Raw genomic sequence first — 16,752 nt, 5'->3', positions numbered from 1 at the left:
GGCTGACCCCCTTTTTCTGAGAAGCCTGAAGCCATCCTGTAGTGGTTCTCTTTCTCCCATGACTGTCCTGTACAACCCAACGCCAAAAACAAACCTTTATAGATTTGACAGAATCTACAAAGAACAAACCTTGCATCTTCGTTCTTGTGTTTAGATTCCAAGTGTTGACTTTTTTTTCACAGTTCCCAGCTATATGTCATCCCAACCCCAATAAAGTGAAAGTCTGGGTTCATTTCCTGCAATAAGTAGTCATTTAATTAAAGGACAAAATTAACAGGAATCAAAATGTTGGAGCTGTATTTTTTTTTGTTAGACATCATATAAAAAAGAGAAAGTATAGTACAGTAAATCACTCTATAACATGAACTTAGATTTCAAATCATCAGGATAAAAATGTCTTTTCAACAAAATACTGAATGACACTGGGTCACATGTCCCTCATGGTGGAGGGTGGGAGTGTGAGCCTGCATGTGCATGTTGCCCACCCTCCACGACGCTGCAAAACTGTAAAACAAGGCTGAAGGCAAACAAGCTTTCTTCTGGGGGAGTTACTCTGGGCCTAACGTGGCCCCAACAGTTCACACTCCTCAGACACCAAAGAAAGGAGTGTGTCCTCTGGGTTGCTCCTCTTGTAGGTGAGTCCTCAGGATTGCGCCTCTGTTGACGTCTCCTCTTCTCACACACACACACAGCAGTTAGTCTTGAGGAAAGTTCCCTGATGAATGTTCAGTGTTGGTATCAAAAATTAAACACAAATTCTTCTCAGAAGAAAATCTCTATGGCCTGTGAAATCTAGAAATGAGTTTTAGAAATTAGATATTTCTAATAGTTAAAATTGTCCAAAAACAACTACAACATCTTCCCACAAGCAAATTGAATGCTATTCAGAGTTTCTCAGGTTTATGTACAGGACTTCAAGGAGGGAGCTGCTGTAGCCAAATATCCTCAAGAAGCTCTTTATGGCTCAAAACAAGCCCTGTGACAGGTGCTGGTGACACTCTGGGCACACATGAAGCTCTAGGACTTTGCCTGGATGGTCAGTTCCTCTTGAAAATATCTTCAGCTCAGTCAACATGTTCATAACAATGCTTAATACAGTCGAGGAAAGTATGAGGACTGTAAGACTTGACTTTGCAGAGCCTCTAGGAAGTGCTGAGACCTGCATTATTTCCTCATGTTTAACTTTGGGGTCTTATTCTTTAAAAATCTCTCTTCAAAAAGGCTACCAAGAACTTCCAGAAACAAAGGTTGATTGCCATACACAGGACTGTCTATTTCTTTATAATAAAATGAGCATTAAAATGAGTTTTACAGAGGGATTTTATTTTCTAAACTTACATTAAGAATAATAAGAACTAAGCTAACTTGTGAAGTATGGAGAAAACTTTAAAATTTTTTGTTTGCAAAGTTTTCTTTCCCTAACACAAGTGGGGAATGGGGCATTGTAATTCATAGTTATTTTCTGTTCCACAGCTACAGTCAGCTTGCAGAGCAAATCTTTTAAATAAGGCAGTGGCCACTTGGGATCCATGGCAGCTGTTCACAAGGCAGTGTACAGAAGGCCTCTCTTCTTTTGTATTTGGGGCTTGAGATCATCCTTCAAGGAAGAGGACAATGCAATTGCTAGCGCCTGCTGTCTTAACAGTCAAGTCCTATTAGGACTTACAGGCATATGAGAATTTGGCTGGAGAAAAGGGGTTTGAATGTCTATAGAGCACGAGAAGGAGAGAAACTTCTTCTGTGCGATAGGGTGAGCATAAAATGTGCCATTCAATGTGATGGGAAAAGTTGGGCAGAACACCCTGGCTAGCCACCATAAGCTCCAAGAAGACAGGAGCGTCTGTTCTATATTTCACTGTCATATCCTTAGTACCTGGATTATACATAGTCCACTCTCAGGTATGTGCTGAAGAAATGAGTGTGCCTTGTGGTGTGGTGAACAAGGGCTTGTGTTAGAGGTTAAGGCCAATACAGATAACGGAGAGTGATTTCACAGCAATCTAGATGTAGTGGTAGAGTCCATAAATTAGTTTTTTATTATTGGAAGTAAGTGCCTAAGAAAGTTTTGAGTTAAGACCAGTTTTCTTAAGCATAGCAACTAAGTGCTATCACGTGTACCCCTTCACCACTAGTCCCTACTTGATAATAGTTTTCTGGGGAAAGTGTTTGCAACTAGACACGGCACGACGCAGTTCATGCAACACACAGAGAGAGAGAGCTCACCTTGTCAAGTGCTTGCTGGATGCGTGCACCTCCATTTCATTACTTTTATACTCATTTAATTCTTTACGAATTGCTGCCTGAGATTTAAAGAGGATAGGACCTCAAGTTAAATGATAACCTTTACATATTATCAACCACTAACATGTGCCAACACTGTGGTCAATAATCGGAAAGGACTTGATTTGTTGTGCTGGACTGGGGCAGACAAGCCTTCCTACACTAACAGATGAACCTGGCACACGCTTGGGGACCCAGCGAACAGTAAGATGAGCCTTTTGATTATCTTGCTATTGTGATATCAGAAAACCCACCCACATGTAACTGGAACTTTAGAGCATCTATTTCAGCTTTGTGCCGTGGCAGAAGTGTCTGCTTTCGGGCCTCTTTTAGCTTCCCTAAACACGCTGTCATGCCTGTCCCTCATATGAGCCCTTAAAAGCCCAGGAGAGACAAGAGTAAATATTGGAAACACAGAAAACCTTAGAAGTTGAGATGTTTTCTATATTCAGATGACACTGGCTGCTAAAGATATTCTCTACCTTTGACTACTTAACAGCATCTGTCCACGCTGATACAGTAACTGTGAATGTCTCTAAGCATATGTGAGAACAGATAACTAACTAAGTGATTGTATAAATATTCTCTTCCAAGAAAAGTATTCTGAAAGCCTTCTTCACACTTCCGGCCTTAAGTCCTACTAGATGACAGTGTTTGGCCATTGACAGTCACTTACCCAATGTGCTTGGGTCATTTTATTTCCTTTTTACCATCCTTCTCAAATTTTGCAATTCACACACCCATGGCATGTGGGAACTGGCATTTCTTGTGGGAATCCTCACGCACTCTGTGGTGCCCACCCATTGGAAATGGGAAGTACCACATGCACTGACAACCCTAAATGTGGTATGATGCTGCCAAGTGTCCTTGAGAACAGAACTACCCCCTAGCTCAAGTTAACCCTCCATTATCTTCATGAAACCAGCAGGGAATAGGGCTTAATTTACCTAGTGGCTCACACTGTCTAAGAGAGGCCCCAGCCTGATCATAGGATGAGATGCCCCCAACCAGCACAGAAGCTGTGTACCTTATCTGCTGCTGACAGTCTTGTCCAGGGTTTGTCTGCCCTCCTGTCATAGTCCTGTGCTCTTGCTACTTCCACATAGTCACTGAAACGGATCAGAATTTTTCTGTCTCTCAACTCATCAACAGTGGGTCTCTGATTAAGCTGAAATAGAATATGGTTATAGTTAGGTATCGTATGCTGTGCTAGTTTTCTTATGGTAAGCAGTACCTAACACTGTATAAACGACTGCACTTGTGTGAACTACCATAGCACGTTCTTTAATATGATTTCATAATGCATCATTTAATTTTTGTACAATCCCAACACCCACCTGTCTCGACAGAGCACATGGTGAAGGGGTGGCTGATGGAGTCACTGAATAAACTGCATGTGGTCAGCGCTCTGTTATGTTAAGTACCACTCCCGTGAAGAGCTGGAAGGCAGTTGTGTTAACTCTAAGCTCAAAAATGCATGAGCCTGGGTCAGCCAGTCAATGGAAAAGACCAGGAGGAAAGACAGACTTGGACATCTGGAATTCCTTCCTAGATCAGCTATTGTGTATCTAACTTGGTGTCATACAAACTCTTGATACCAACATATAATTGAGGAACTAGATAGATTGAAGGCAACCGAGAATGACTAAAAGCAGCAAAATGCTACAATTTGGTTATGTGGTTCTTAGTGTTAAAGATGCCCAGTTGCCTTCTGGCAAGGGATCACACGAGCTATTTAGGTGCTGCTGCTTTCTCGGCTGACTGTGGTTAGGGCCACACCACCTAGGTTCAGTTAGACACTGGCTGATTATAATCCTGGCGAATTAGTTTAGTCAATTCGACATAAGTTAGGGTCATCTGGAAGAGGGAATGCCAGTTGACGGACTGGCCTGTGAGTGTGTCTGAGTGAATGTTCTCTTGATGGTCGATGTGGGAGGGCCCAGTGCACTGTCAGTGGTGCCACCCCTGGGCTGGTGTCCCTGGGTTGTATAAAACAATCTTAGCAAGCTAGAAAGTAGCCATTTATTCACGGTCTCTGATTTAGTTCCTGCCTCAGTTTCCCTCAGTGATGGGCTATGACTTGGAAGTACAGAAAAGAAACCCTTTCCTCCCCACATTGCTTTTGGTCATGGTGTCTAACACAGTGGCAGAAAGCAAACCAGGGTCGTACCTTTCTTGTTAATCTTTGCTTGATTTCTCTCCTCTCCTCCTGCTCCGTCTGATCATTCCTTTCTGTGAAAGACAGAGGAAGCAGCAAGTTGAGCATTTCTTGTTACAGAAGCATACACTAGGTTTCCTAGGGCCACTTTATAGGTGACACCTTTGACATATCAGTTTCTGTGTTTGGAGTCACTTTCCCAAAGACTGCTCAGGACACCACGTGAGCATCCTTCTCTGTCCACTCCTCCTCTGCCCTGGACAGGACACACATGTTGCTGCTGCTGAGGAACAGCTGTCTGTTGGTCTCCACTCCACTCACATATCTTGTCTGTGTATTTATATCGAGGAACACACAGAGCATACAGTTGCTATAGCACCACAGTCAAGCATATGTTCAGCTCTGAGAAGTGCTGTCACCACAGTTTGTCTTCTCTCTTTTCATTTCACAATGTGTAGAATGGGACTTTTAGACAACCAGCTCAAAACATGACCTACATTTTTTTCTAATTCTGGGCATCACAATATCAAATGTGAACAGACACACAACGCAGATGCTTCTCCATCATTCAAGCATACTTATATGTGATAGAACCTTCTAAGGGGTCAAAGGGCCTCAGAATTGGCTTTGCCTCTTGAGTTGTGTTCACACTATATCTGGCAGCTAAAGGTAGGGCAGCGCATTGAAATACTGTAGTAATGGAAGCCTGGCCCGATGATCAGAGAGACGAATGCAGTGCTATTTCTGGCATTCTGGTTGCTAAATAAAGCCTCAGGTCCCCAGCCTTAATGGAACTCCTGCCTAGGAAATAGATCTCACGCAGCAGCTGTCAGAACAGCAGCACAGCCATGTTTGGGGAAGGGAAACCCTGCAGCCTACACCTAATATAATTTTGCATTCTCTGCTTTTATTTAAATAATGCTTTTCAAATGCTCGTGTATTGGAGGGAACTGGGTGTGTGGGTGTTTAATAATCTGAATATGCTTTTCAATAGTTTTTTCATTAAAAAGCTATTAGACTAGAGAATTTTAGAGAACAACACAATCACATTATATTCTTGGTTCTTTAGATATATGTGGCAATAGAAAATGCATTGACAAAGTAGTGAAGCAACCAGGAAACCCTGAAAATGCCATCAGGCCAGTCCTGAGAGGCAGAAGCTATGGCACGGAAATAGTTCTGATTTCTTACAAAGGTCCCGGAAAAAGCTCCAAGTGTAGTCTCCTTGTGAAAAAAAAACAAAAAACAAACAAAAACAAAAACAAAAAACTGAGGGGAAAAACAGGAACCACCCCCTTTTATTGTGAAAGTGCCACCATTACCAAGGAACAAAAAACAAAAAAGGGGGCCTCCAGAACCTTGGACAGTTCCCTGCGCCCATCTATGGGTATCTTGGAAAGTGTCATTGCTCCTAATGTGGTGACTAAAACTTGGCAGCCAGTAGAGGCCAGCCAGTGTTCATGTGTGAAAATGTCATGTTCCCCAGGCCTTAGCTGCTTCACTAGTATGATGGGGACAACAGCACGACTCTTAGGTTTGTGATAAGCATTATCTGACTGGCTGAGCTCAGTGATCGTACTCGATTAGGTCCCCAATGCATGGGATTCTGGGTGTGTAGAGCAAGCACTGGCATTTCATGATCTCCTCTTGAAGGGAAGAAAGGACAAAGTTCAATGGCAAGCACAGCGACACGTAGTGTGTTGCCCTGTCTTATCCTAGGTGGTAGCCCTGCCCTTGCCACAGAACAAAACAGAACCACACAAAGCAAGCAGTGGCCTTCTCAGCTCCTCCCACTCAGGACACTCGACAAGGCTTCTGAGCTAAGGATAAATCTGGCTTTCTGGCAAAGGCACTGTGTTTATGATGCGTTGCCATGGCCATCACAAGGAAGATCCACTCTCCTCAGCGTGCTGAAGGTGAGTACAGTCAATTCCAGCTGCCTGCTAACTCCTCTCACCAAGCAGTCTACTTTTAAGACTCCACTGTTTAGATAGTAACACAATTAGAAGCACAGGTAAGGGGACCCTGGCTACCCACTTGGAGGAGGAGGAAGAGGAGACACTGCTACAGAGGGGGCAGTGGGCCCAGGTTACTCTGTGCTATGGGGCTCTCTTCCTGTGCCGATAGCACACCTGGGCTATCCCATGTCCTAAATCTCGAACATCTCTGTCCAAGCTTAGACCTCGGCTTATAGTAGTATCAGTGACATAAAGACTGAATTTTAAATAAGTGGCTTTATGTTTTAATATCCAAAACATTTGCTGGCTAAAATAGCTTGACTCCTGTTGATTTGATCAAGCTTGGTATCAGCCACAGCCTGGACAACAGAACAGAACAGAACAGTAGTCACCACATTCAAAGAAAGAATTCCTAATCTTAGGATTTTTCCCCCAGTAGTCTACAAAGGAGGAGGGAGGTAGCCATAAGGTTAGAGTCAGTACTTAAGCAAAGACAGGAGAGAAACGGGTTGAGTTGCATGTGCAGACCAAGACCCTATAGGCTCTCTGATAGTGTGATGTCAGTCTCGGTGCTGTTACAACTTGTAAAGGGTGCTCACAAACAAAAAACACTCAGGCAGGTGGAGTGTGCAGCACACGGCAAGATAAAACCTTAAGAGTCATGCTACCAGACTGACCCAAAGATAACAAACACACGTGCATGGAAAATACTTTAAGAACCAGTCTGTTAGCCAGGCAAGTGCTATTCAGGCTACACTTGAGGGGTTGACTACCTTCCATCATCCCAAGACCGTGAAACGTCCACACGGTAGACATTACTGCTACACATGTGGGCGCAGCACACTGCAATTATATACCTAGCTGGGAAAACAAGGCCAAAAGTACAGACAGTGCCAGAACCCAAAGTTCTGAACCACAGAAGTTTCCCAAGCAAGGAGTGTGCCATACTCTGAAGCAACTCCTGACTGGGTCTGCAATTTCTAATATCCACAGAACCACAACTGCAAACTCCCTTGAAGCTGTGCTTGGTACCCCACATGCACAGGGTTGATTATTCCTTTCCCTGGGGTCTATAGGACCACCTTATAAATCTGAAGATGAGAGTGTCTTTAGTTATGCTGGGAAGAGTGCTATTTTTATTTCATTTTAGGAGATTTCCGAATGCAGCCACTTTAAGGCTTTTCTTTCAGAATCTCTAAGCCGATTAGATTTTAAAGGGAACCCTGAGTGCTCAGGCTGCAGAGCTGGGCTGCGCTGGCTGCGAGAGCTCAGATTCCCACAGCAGCCCGCAACATACTGGCGCACGTGAGGGAACCCTCTAGAGGAATCACTCGCTACTCACGTTTCAGGATATTCCTTCTCTCCAGCTCCTCCACGGCAGGTCTCTGGCTCAGCCTTCTGCGGAAAAACACTAAGATTATGTTTTGCACCATGGCGGCGGCCTGGAAGTTCCACCCAGGTCTGTGCAGTGAGAGGTGCCTGGCATACGCCCCCCGAAGTTCAAGATCACCTTCCAAATGGAAGAAGAGAGTGGACCACTGGAGCCCCTTGCTGAGAAAATCAAGTCAGTCTTCCATGTGGGAGGGAAAGCCTGTCCAAGGAGCCAGTGCCGAGGAAGTCCTTGCTCCACTACACGTCATCACCTGCCCCCTGGCTGGTGTGCACAGTTCACCCAACCACATGTACGTTTAAGCAGAACAGAGATTCATTGAGGAAACTCTTCTTCCTGTCCACTAGCTTGGGGAGAGGCAGGCAGCACCACTGTTAGGCTTCAGACTTCTGGTTGTAGCCATGACCCCAGATCTTTGCTTCCAGGCATCAGCTCCATCCTCCATCCTCAGCACCAGGAAATCAGCCCAGGAATACAGCCAGCTGCCTGGCAGGTTGAAAGGAGGCTCCTCTGCCCTGCCCCACCCAGGGGGAGTGTCTAGGGCCAGCTGAGGGGCCTTGCCTTCTGTCAGTGAGCACACAGCTCTAACACCAATGATAGCTGGGAATCTCCCAGCTAACTGGGAAAGGAACCGCCCACACACGCGCAGCCGACTAGCAAGCCTGAGCCTCCGCCTCCCTCCTCCCCTCTCTCCCTCCAGCAAGCCAGATGAGTGTGCCAGTGTGCTGTGTGAAGGCAAATTACTATTTCCTTTTCAGATGGTCTCTGGCTCTGGGAGTTGGAAGACGTAGCCCCCCCCCCAAAAAAAAATCAAAACTCCACAAAACATAAACAAAGGGCTTGTCAGGAGAGGGAGGCATAATTAAGCAAAATCAATGCCAAGCTCCAATTATTTCTATCTAAAATAATGGCCTTGGGTTGAAGCCAGAAGCCTTCCTACTTCCGGATCCTCAGGCACTGTAGAGAGGCATCAGAGCCGAGGCAGTGAATACTCAGTCAGCCCCCTGTGAAAAGGCTGTCTCCAGAAATATGTATCTATTTATAATCCCTGTCCCAGCACAAAGCCCAGGGCGTGGTGTGTCTGTCCCATACCTCCCTCCACACTGGAACACAAGCTTTCTTTGGGCTCCCCCAGAGCTTTGTCAGCCAGCTCTTTCAGGGTGAGGGTGGCCTCCAACCTACTCCTAATGTTTCCTGAGGTTTGAACCTGGACTCTGGAAACCTCTGACTGGCAACCAGCATCAAGAGTCTCCCCGTCTGCCCTAGGTAATGCCTGTCAAACCTGGCCCTGTTGCTGTGGCCCTGAACCCTCGTCAAATGACTGTACACTACCAGTTATGCCCCTGAACAGACTGCTGAGCCTGGAAAGTTTGGGAGAGCTCACTGTCCAAGAGGGAAAGGCGAATGAACAAGAAACAAATCACCATCCATTCCGCAGTGACCTGTATATAGAATAAATGAATCGAAGGATAAGGGACCGAGCAGGGCAGGGGAAGGTGCAATTTCCCTGAGACTCTGGTGACAAGAAGGGGCCAGCCATAGACGGTTATATTCTTTACAGAATCTTTCCTAACTGCTCAGTTGTGGGCTTGAAGACTAAGGGAGGAAAGAGAGAGCTCATGGCAAAACGGCTGGAGTTAAGTCTACGAGGTCTTGGAGGACACGCTGTGTGAGGAGGTTGCATCCTGTGGGAAGTGTAGAACCAGAGATGGTTCTGGGGCTCGGGAAGAGAGCCTGTTCATGAAGCACTCCACTGACGGAGGTTGTTCAAGAAGGCTGTGGCATAATAGGCAGTCTGACAGGGGTTTGGAGGAAGAAAGACACACCTGGTGGTCAGAGTGTGGGACATGCCATTTCTTAGCTGAGAACCCATGGCCAGGGCACTTGGCTCTTTTGAGCCTTACTTCTCACACACAATGAGAACTTAAACAGACCTTCAAAGAGTTGTGTAAACTGAGTCAGTGCAAAATGGTGTTTCATAACGCTTGCTTGGAATTCAGAATTCATACCACCTCAAGGATAGCCATGCCCGAGGGCCTTAATGTCCTTGTGATATCAGGATTCAGGCTGTCAATCCATACTTTTTTTTTCCTCAGACAAATAAAGGCAAATATTTTCTCCAGAAAAATCAACCTTAGAAGAACTTTGTTCCCGAATACCTGATTGCTCTTGTCACCTGTGTGAAGTGACCACCAGTGTCAGGCACTTCCTCCCAGCTTCAAATGACATTCTTCAAGTCTACCACACAGCAGAAGACAGAGACCATAGGGACTTAATTCATTCACCTCAGCCCGCCCAGACTCTCCTGTCTCTCTACCTGTGTCCAGTGTCCCACTCACTGGCTGTGGGCTGCCACACAAAGGCAGCCGATTGCCATAAGGCCTCAAGCACATCTGGTTCTGTAAGTCACAGGCCCATCTGCCCAGCCAGGGGTGGGAAGGTGGACCCTTCTTCCTATGGTGCTATACCCATGGTCGGGTGAACGCGGGCAGTATACACGGCCTGTCACTTTGCTTTGATTACCATCACCATCGTAACCACAACCTCCGTTATTACTAGCTTCCCAACCAATGTTTATGGAATTAGATAGAGGTATTTTTTTTTTAACTAGCATGTGTTGCCCAGTCCAGGTTACAAAACCCTGGAAAGAGACTGAGCTTTTAGTTCAGGACACAGAGCCTGGCACCCAAGTTAGTGAGGTCTCGCCCTTGCCTCCACTCCAGCTCAGGCATCGGAGACCCTGTGAGGCTGGAACATCACGGTAGCCCGACACCAGTCAGGTCTGCGTGTGACAGATGAGAAACACACCAAACACTTGATCTCAACCCAGGCCACAGGAGCCCTGGGAACAGGAACCACTGTTGGATCCAACACAGAGAGAGCTGGGCCACGGCAGACAGAGGGCAGCAGCTGGCAGTAAGGATGGAAGCCCAGCCCAGCTGAGGCTCCCGAGCTGTTCGCTGGGGTGAAAACAGAGCCCTAGGCCTCCGCTGCTGATGAGGTGGTCTTTTAGACCATGAGGACATGAGCAATTTGTGGGCAGAACCACAGCCATGGAAAGGAGGGTTGGGCTAAGTAGCTCATCCCTCGTGGTCCTAGAACTCCATGCAAGTGGACTTGGTGCACCTTGCCGCGGGTGAGCCCACACACCATACATGCAGCAACAGGTGCTGGGGAAGGATGAAAGAGTGAGTGCTGAGTCTTGCCCCATTCCATGGACTGGAACATCCTGTTTGGACAGTGCTACCATCCTAGTGCTGTCATATTAAGGACAAGCAACCAGGAAACAGCAAGAAACTGCCCTAGCAGAAGTACTTGCTTTGCCAAGGAGGCCAGGAGCACGGAGCGGTGTATGACAGGCCCATAGGCAGCGCAGCCCAGTGGGATGCACAGCTCTTGGCTTTCACTGTCACTGCCCTGTTCATAGTTTGGTGACAGTGACTTAACTTAGCACATGGAGCCGACTCCACTCAGTGAGACTTGATGTGGCAGCTAAGAACTACACCATGGGGCAGAAATGTCCCCCCCCCCCAAGGAAAGAGGTACCCCAACAGCAGCACCTGGTATACACAGAGAGAGTGTTAGAAGGCTGGAGGAACAGTATGGGCTGAGACTGTACCTCACCCACTTCTGCCAAGTGTCACAGATTCTGGGTGTCTATGTGCCCTGTGGCACCTGGTGCAGGGGAGCTAATAGGACAGTGACTGGCTTTCTGGGACTGTCAATCCAAAAGCCTGACATGCTCTGTGACTTCAACTAGGAATGGGCAGTCAGGGCACAGGAAAGAAAACACCACAGAGGGAGACAGTGGATTGGAGAGTAAAGGTAGAGATCGCCAGCGCTCAGTGGGTGGGATGCCCGGGTATGTACTGAAGGCACAAGGGTTCCTGCACCTCCGCACTCTGTGGAAGACTGGCAAGCTCCTGCTCTGCTGGGTCAGCACCTGGGGTCAGGATGCTGAGTTCTGAAAACCAGACTCAGCTCTGCCCCTGGCCACTGGCTATCAGGGTTCAGTTCTCTCCCTGGCCTGGGCTTGGGCTGAGGGAACCCCTGCCTCACCATCTTACAGGGAAGAGGATCAGTACAGACTGAATGTAGGTAAACATCAGCACTATGGCTACTGTCCCGCACTGTGTAGAGCCTGGGTCTCCACTATGCTCACATACATAGACAGACACACACATACACAGACACACAAACACACATACAAAACGCATGCACGCACACACACACATGCACCTGCACACACAGACACACAAAACGCATGCGCGCACATACACGCATGCACATGTACACACAGACATGTGCGCACACACACACAGACACACACACAAAATGCGTGCATGCACACACGCACGCACACACACATGCATGCACACACATGCATGCACATGCACAGACACACACACACACACACACACACACACAGGGCCTGGGTCCTTCGGAAGGGCTACTGTATCAGACACTTGGGTCCCCTCCCTTAGATATAGCCTTCATCAGAAACTTCCAACCTCTCCCTCAGTCACACCTCCCTCCCTCAACAGACACTTAACACTTTCCTCCATCAGACATGCCCTCTTCCCTAAGGTACTCAGACTCTGCTCCATCCTCCTTCCTCCATCACTGATCCAACCCTGGTCCATCACACTTCTCTCCTCTAATATACACCACACACACACACACACACACACACACACCACACACACACACACCACATACACACATACTACACACACACGCCACACCACACACATATATACACATACCACTACACCACCCGCAAGACACAAATATATACACATGACACACATTCACATACACACACACTACACAATACACTACACACACACCACACAATACACCACATACACACCACAAATACACACACACACCATATCACACACACATAATATATACCATCCCGAACCAGTGCCGTGCCCATGCCTGCAGGGCAGAAGGCACATGTGGAGTTCATGTCGGTGTTCTTCACCCCTGCCTGGCACACGCCAGCTCCCAAGCACCCAGGCACTGGCTTGTCTGCTGGTTCTCAGATGGATACCTGTAGGCTAGCCACTGCCTTCCTGCTCACCTTCAGTCTCTGGCCCAGAGCCACTGTCCTCTGCCCAGGTGCCCTTCCTCTGTCCTATGAGTCCTAGAGATGGGAGCATGAGCTGACTCCAGACCTTGTAGAAAGAGCACAAAAGGGGCCACAAAGTGACATGTGCAAGATGGCTCCAGGGTATCCGAGGGACAGAGAAAAAAGCCAACATTCCTGGCATAAGGAGGGATGCACAATTAAAGCTCTGTGAGCATTGGCCCACACAGCTATAGCTTCAGTGTCATCCTAACGCAGACTCCACACGAGGTTTCCTACAAGGTCTACTAAGTGTTGGGCCAACATTGAGAGATTCCTTCTAGAAAAGGCAGATGCCTCCCAGAGACAGGTTACAGCTGGAGAGCAGATGGCGCTCCCCACCTACAGATCCTGGAGCTAATTTTGGAGGTGATCCTGCCCCACAGCTAGCCATGAGTCACTATGAAACTGGGATTCCCCAGTGAGGGGATACCCACACCACCATTCAGATCCAGAACCAGGCAGGAGGAAAGTTCTTTTCATCAAAACAGGCAGGCGATGGTACATGGGCCCTGTATCACAAGCCACTGATGATAAAATACCTAGAGAGTGAGGGTCAAGAGTAGTATGGTCTTCTCACCATATGACAAGAGCAAGCAGCCATGAGGAAAGCAGGACAGAGCACCCCACAGAGGCCCCAGCCAGGAAAGGAAAGAATGTGCCCACACTGTGATCACACTCCTCTGAGCAGTGGATTCTTCATCCAAAGGCTCATCTAGGGAGATGCCAGCTGCTAATACACATACACACACACACACACACACACACACACACACACCACACATACCACCACCACCATGACCATCACCACCATCACCACCATTACCACCATTACCACCACCACCACGACCACCACCACCACCATCAACACCAACACCACCAACACCAACACCATCAACACCAACACCCATCGCCACCACTACCATCACCACCAACACCACCATCACCACCAACACCCATCATCATTATCGCCACCACCATCACCACCATCACCACCATCACCACCATCACCACCATTACCAGCACCACCATCACCATCACCACCATCACCACCATCACCATCACCACCACCACACACCTGGGCTGACCCAGTCATAGTAGCTGCCTGCCCAGCTGTCTGGACCACAAGGGTGGGTATGGACCCAGTGCCTCTATTTTCATGTCCAAAGCCAACCTCTTCTCATGCCACCCTGATACCTCTGGCTTGTTCAGCACGGTTCTGCCTGTCTTAGATTTGGTTCCCACCCAGCGATATTCTGTTTCTAAGTGTACTCACTCCCAATATCCCAGGGGTTTCCATGTCTGTTGTGCTTGCTCAGGACCCACCAGATCCAAGGCACCAGCCTCTCACCTAAGCATAAGGATGGCCACCCAGAGTCTCCTTCCCTCCCAGCCATGAGACAGAACCCCTGAGGCCAGGATGCCCTTCCCAACGCAGAGTCCTCAGCCCTCCTAGCCTCATGTCCCCCTTGCACAACACACAGCTTTACCACCACACCAACCTTCACTTTAAAACATATCAGGGGCTAAAGAGACAGCTCAGTGGGTAATGTTCTTGCCATGGAAGCACCAGCACCTGACTTCTCATCTCTATGTAAAAGACAGGTCAGTGTCTTGTTGGAGGACCCTGCTGTTTGAGGTCACAGCCCACCATGTCCCGGAAAGCTTATACAAGCTTGATGCTAAATGGTCCCTCTCCCCAGCGTGGCCTCCTACTCTCTGCCTGACCTCATTGGAGAATGTATATACTCATAGATGTCTAATCACATCTGGAAAATGACCTTTGATATGGTCCCTGCAAAACGCTCTCCCCTGCAACCTATGGGATAATTAGGTACTGTGTTCCCATTCATATGATAGGAGCATGCTGCCAAATGTAAGCAAAGCATCCTGGGAACTCCTAGCCCCTACCAATAGTGCACACCTGCCCTGCAAACCCCATACCCACTCCCCAAGCCTTTGTTTAAGCAGAAAAAAGTTGAAGCTGGTCCCAGGAAGTTATTCCGGCATACTCACAAGCCTTCTGAACGCCCTATCTGTTGCTTCTGTTCCCTTTATCCTCAGAGACTGGAGGTCAAGCATTCCCCGGGGGAGGGAGAGAGCACTACAGCATCTCATGCCTGTAATACCACCACTGAGGAGGTACAGGCAGGAAGACCTGCTGGCTAGCCAGCCACGCTGAGTCAGTGAGCTCTGAATTCAGAGTGAGACCTTGTCTCAAAAGTAAGGTGGAGAAAGACTGAGGAAGACACCATGGGCCTCTATCTTCTACACATGTGCACACAAACATCATGTTATCTCCTATTCATAACACGAGAGAAGAAAAATGGAAATTAAGTTCCCATAAACTAGCATACACTCTATGCAGAAGCCCAGACATGACCTCATTAGGAGGCAGGGTCAGAGCTGCACAGCTGCACCCACAGGGTCATCAGGATGACACGGAGGGATGCCGGCACATCAGAGAGCAGATGCTTCCTGAAACACCGGGGCTCCAGAGCCTTTGCCTTCCAGGAAGCTTTCTGCACTCTGTTCCAACATGATGCTTCATGTCTGTTTGTCCATATGCCACAACCCATACTGGGAGCACTGGGGACATTCAGAGTTGAGTGGAAAGGCGGCAAATCTTCACTGCTCAAGGGCTGGACCTTAAGGACACTTCGTCCTGAGGCCAGGTCAGAGTCACTGCACCACTGACCCTCCATGACCCTATCCCAGAATCCCCAGAGGCCTGAGGGGTGGCTGACCTGCCAATGGCTGCCATGTTGGGCCTCTCTGCATCTACAGTGAGGAGAGGTGATGACAGAATGAGTGGAAGCTTGCATGGGGCCAGGTACCCACTGAGCTAGTCTATGCCTTCTGTGAGACTTGCTACTTCCTTTTGCCTGGCACTGTTCCCACCCATCCCATGTAGGGAAAGAGTGTCTATGCTGCCTACAGACGTTCAGGTAACCCCTCCTCTACTGCAACAGGAGCCAGAGCCCCTGAGGCTCTAGGACAGGGAGGTTCTGCTTCCAATTACCTGGCACTCAGGCAGAGGCCAGCCAGCCAAGAGCCTGGGAGGCTACCTGGGAGGCATCAACCTGCCCTTAATACGTGAGGCTTTCCTGCTCTGTTCCCAATATCGATAACCCTGAAATGGATACAAGAATCCAGAAAAATGGACACCCTCACCCAAGGGGCATTAAAGTATTTTCCATGAGGAGACTCTCAGGTGCTCAGGAGATGCCTTGAGACAGGAAAAAAAAAAAAAAAAAAAAAAGAGCTTGGATGGGAGCACCTAGAGAGAGGAAGGGCAGGTCACCCATTCACGGGTCTAACATGTAAGCTGCCTGTGGAGAGATATTTCCTCTCAGAGAAGAAGAGAAAATTAGTCTAAATGCCACCTGTCAGGTACTGATTCTGAAGGGAGGGTTGCACTGTGTGGTGGAGAACCAGAAACACAGGGCAGAGAAGGCAGGATAGAGCACAGAGCAAGCACGAGTGAGTGTAAGCAGGGGTAACAGTGTAACTGGGTGTTGAGACAGGACAGGCCTGTGCGCATCATAGATGACTTACTAGAAAGGTGCAAGGGGCATGCGTGGTCCCCTCCTGTCCCCATGAAAAGGCCAGAACAAGGCCCAGATATGCCTCAAGCTGATCAGCAAGGTGCTGCTGAGGATAAAGTGCAGAGGGCAAAGGGCAGCCCATACCTGGCTGGATCCCTGCCACCCTGCTTGGTCCTCTGGTCTCAGACAAGGCTAAATCTTTCCAGGAAGAACCAACACTGGCCCCGCGGTAGCCCAGGTCAGGGTTACTGACTGGCTGTTGGACCTATAGTGTCCATCATGAA

The 16,752-nt window shown here is 48.1% G+C and overlaps 1 protein-coding gene across 3 annotated transcripts in view; it reads right to left on the bottom strand.

Annotated features, from left to right (window-relative positions):
- Positions 1 to 233: 233 nt before the first annotated feature.
- Positions 234 to 16,752, bottom strand: part of Phactr3 (phosphatase and actin regulator 3) — a 212,673-nt gene continuing 196,154 nt past the window's right edge. The window contains exons 9-13 of one of the 3 annotated variants that reach the window (XM_051143926.1): positions 7,739 to 7,794; positions 4,451 to 4,512; positions 3,308 to 3,448; positions 2,224 to 2,300; positions 234 to 792 (exon numbers count right to left, since the gene is read on the bottom strand). In XM_051143926.1, coding sequence (XP_050999883.1) covers positions 777 to 792; positions 2,224 to 2,300; positions 3,308 to 3,448; positions 4,451 to 4,512; positions 7,739 to 7,794 — 352 coding nt within the window. In that variant the 3' untranslated portion in view covers positions 234 to 776. The remainder of the gene's footprint in view (positions 793 to 2,223; positions 2,301 to 3,307; positions 3,449 to 4,450; positions 4,513 to 7,738; positions 7,795 to 16,752) is intronic. The other 2 variants (XM_051143925.1, XM_051143927.1) reach the window with 2 other exon arrangements.

This window comes from Acomys russatus, chromosome 4 (assembly GCF_903995435.1).
Source record: "Acomys russatus chromosome 4, mAcoRus1.1, whole genome shotgun sequence".
NCBI lineage: Eukaryota > Metazoa > Chordata > Mammalia > Rodentia > Muridae > Acomys > Acomys russatus.
This window is presented reverse-complemented; position numbering and strand designations above follow the sequence as displayed.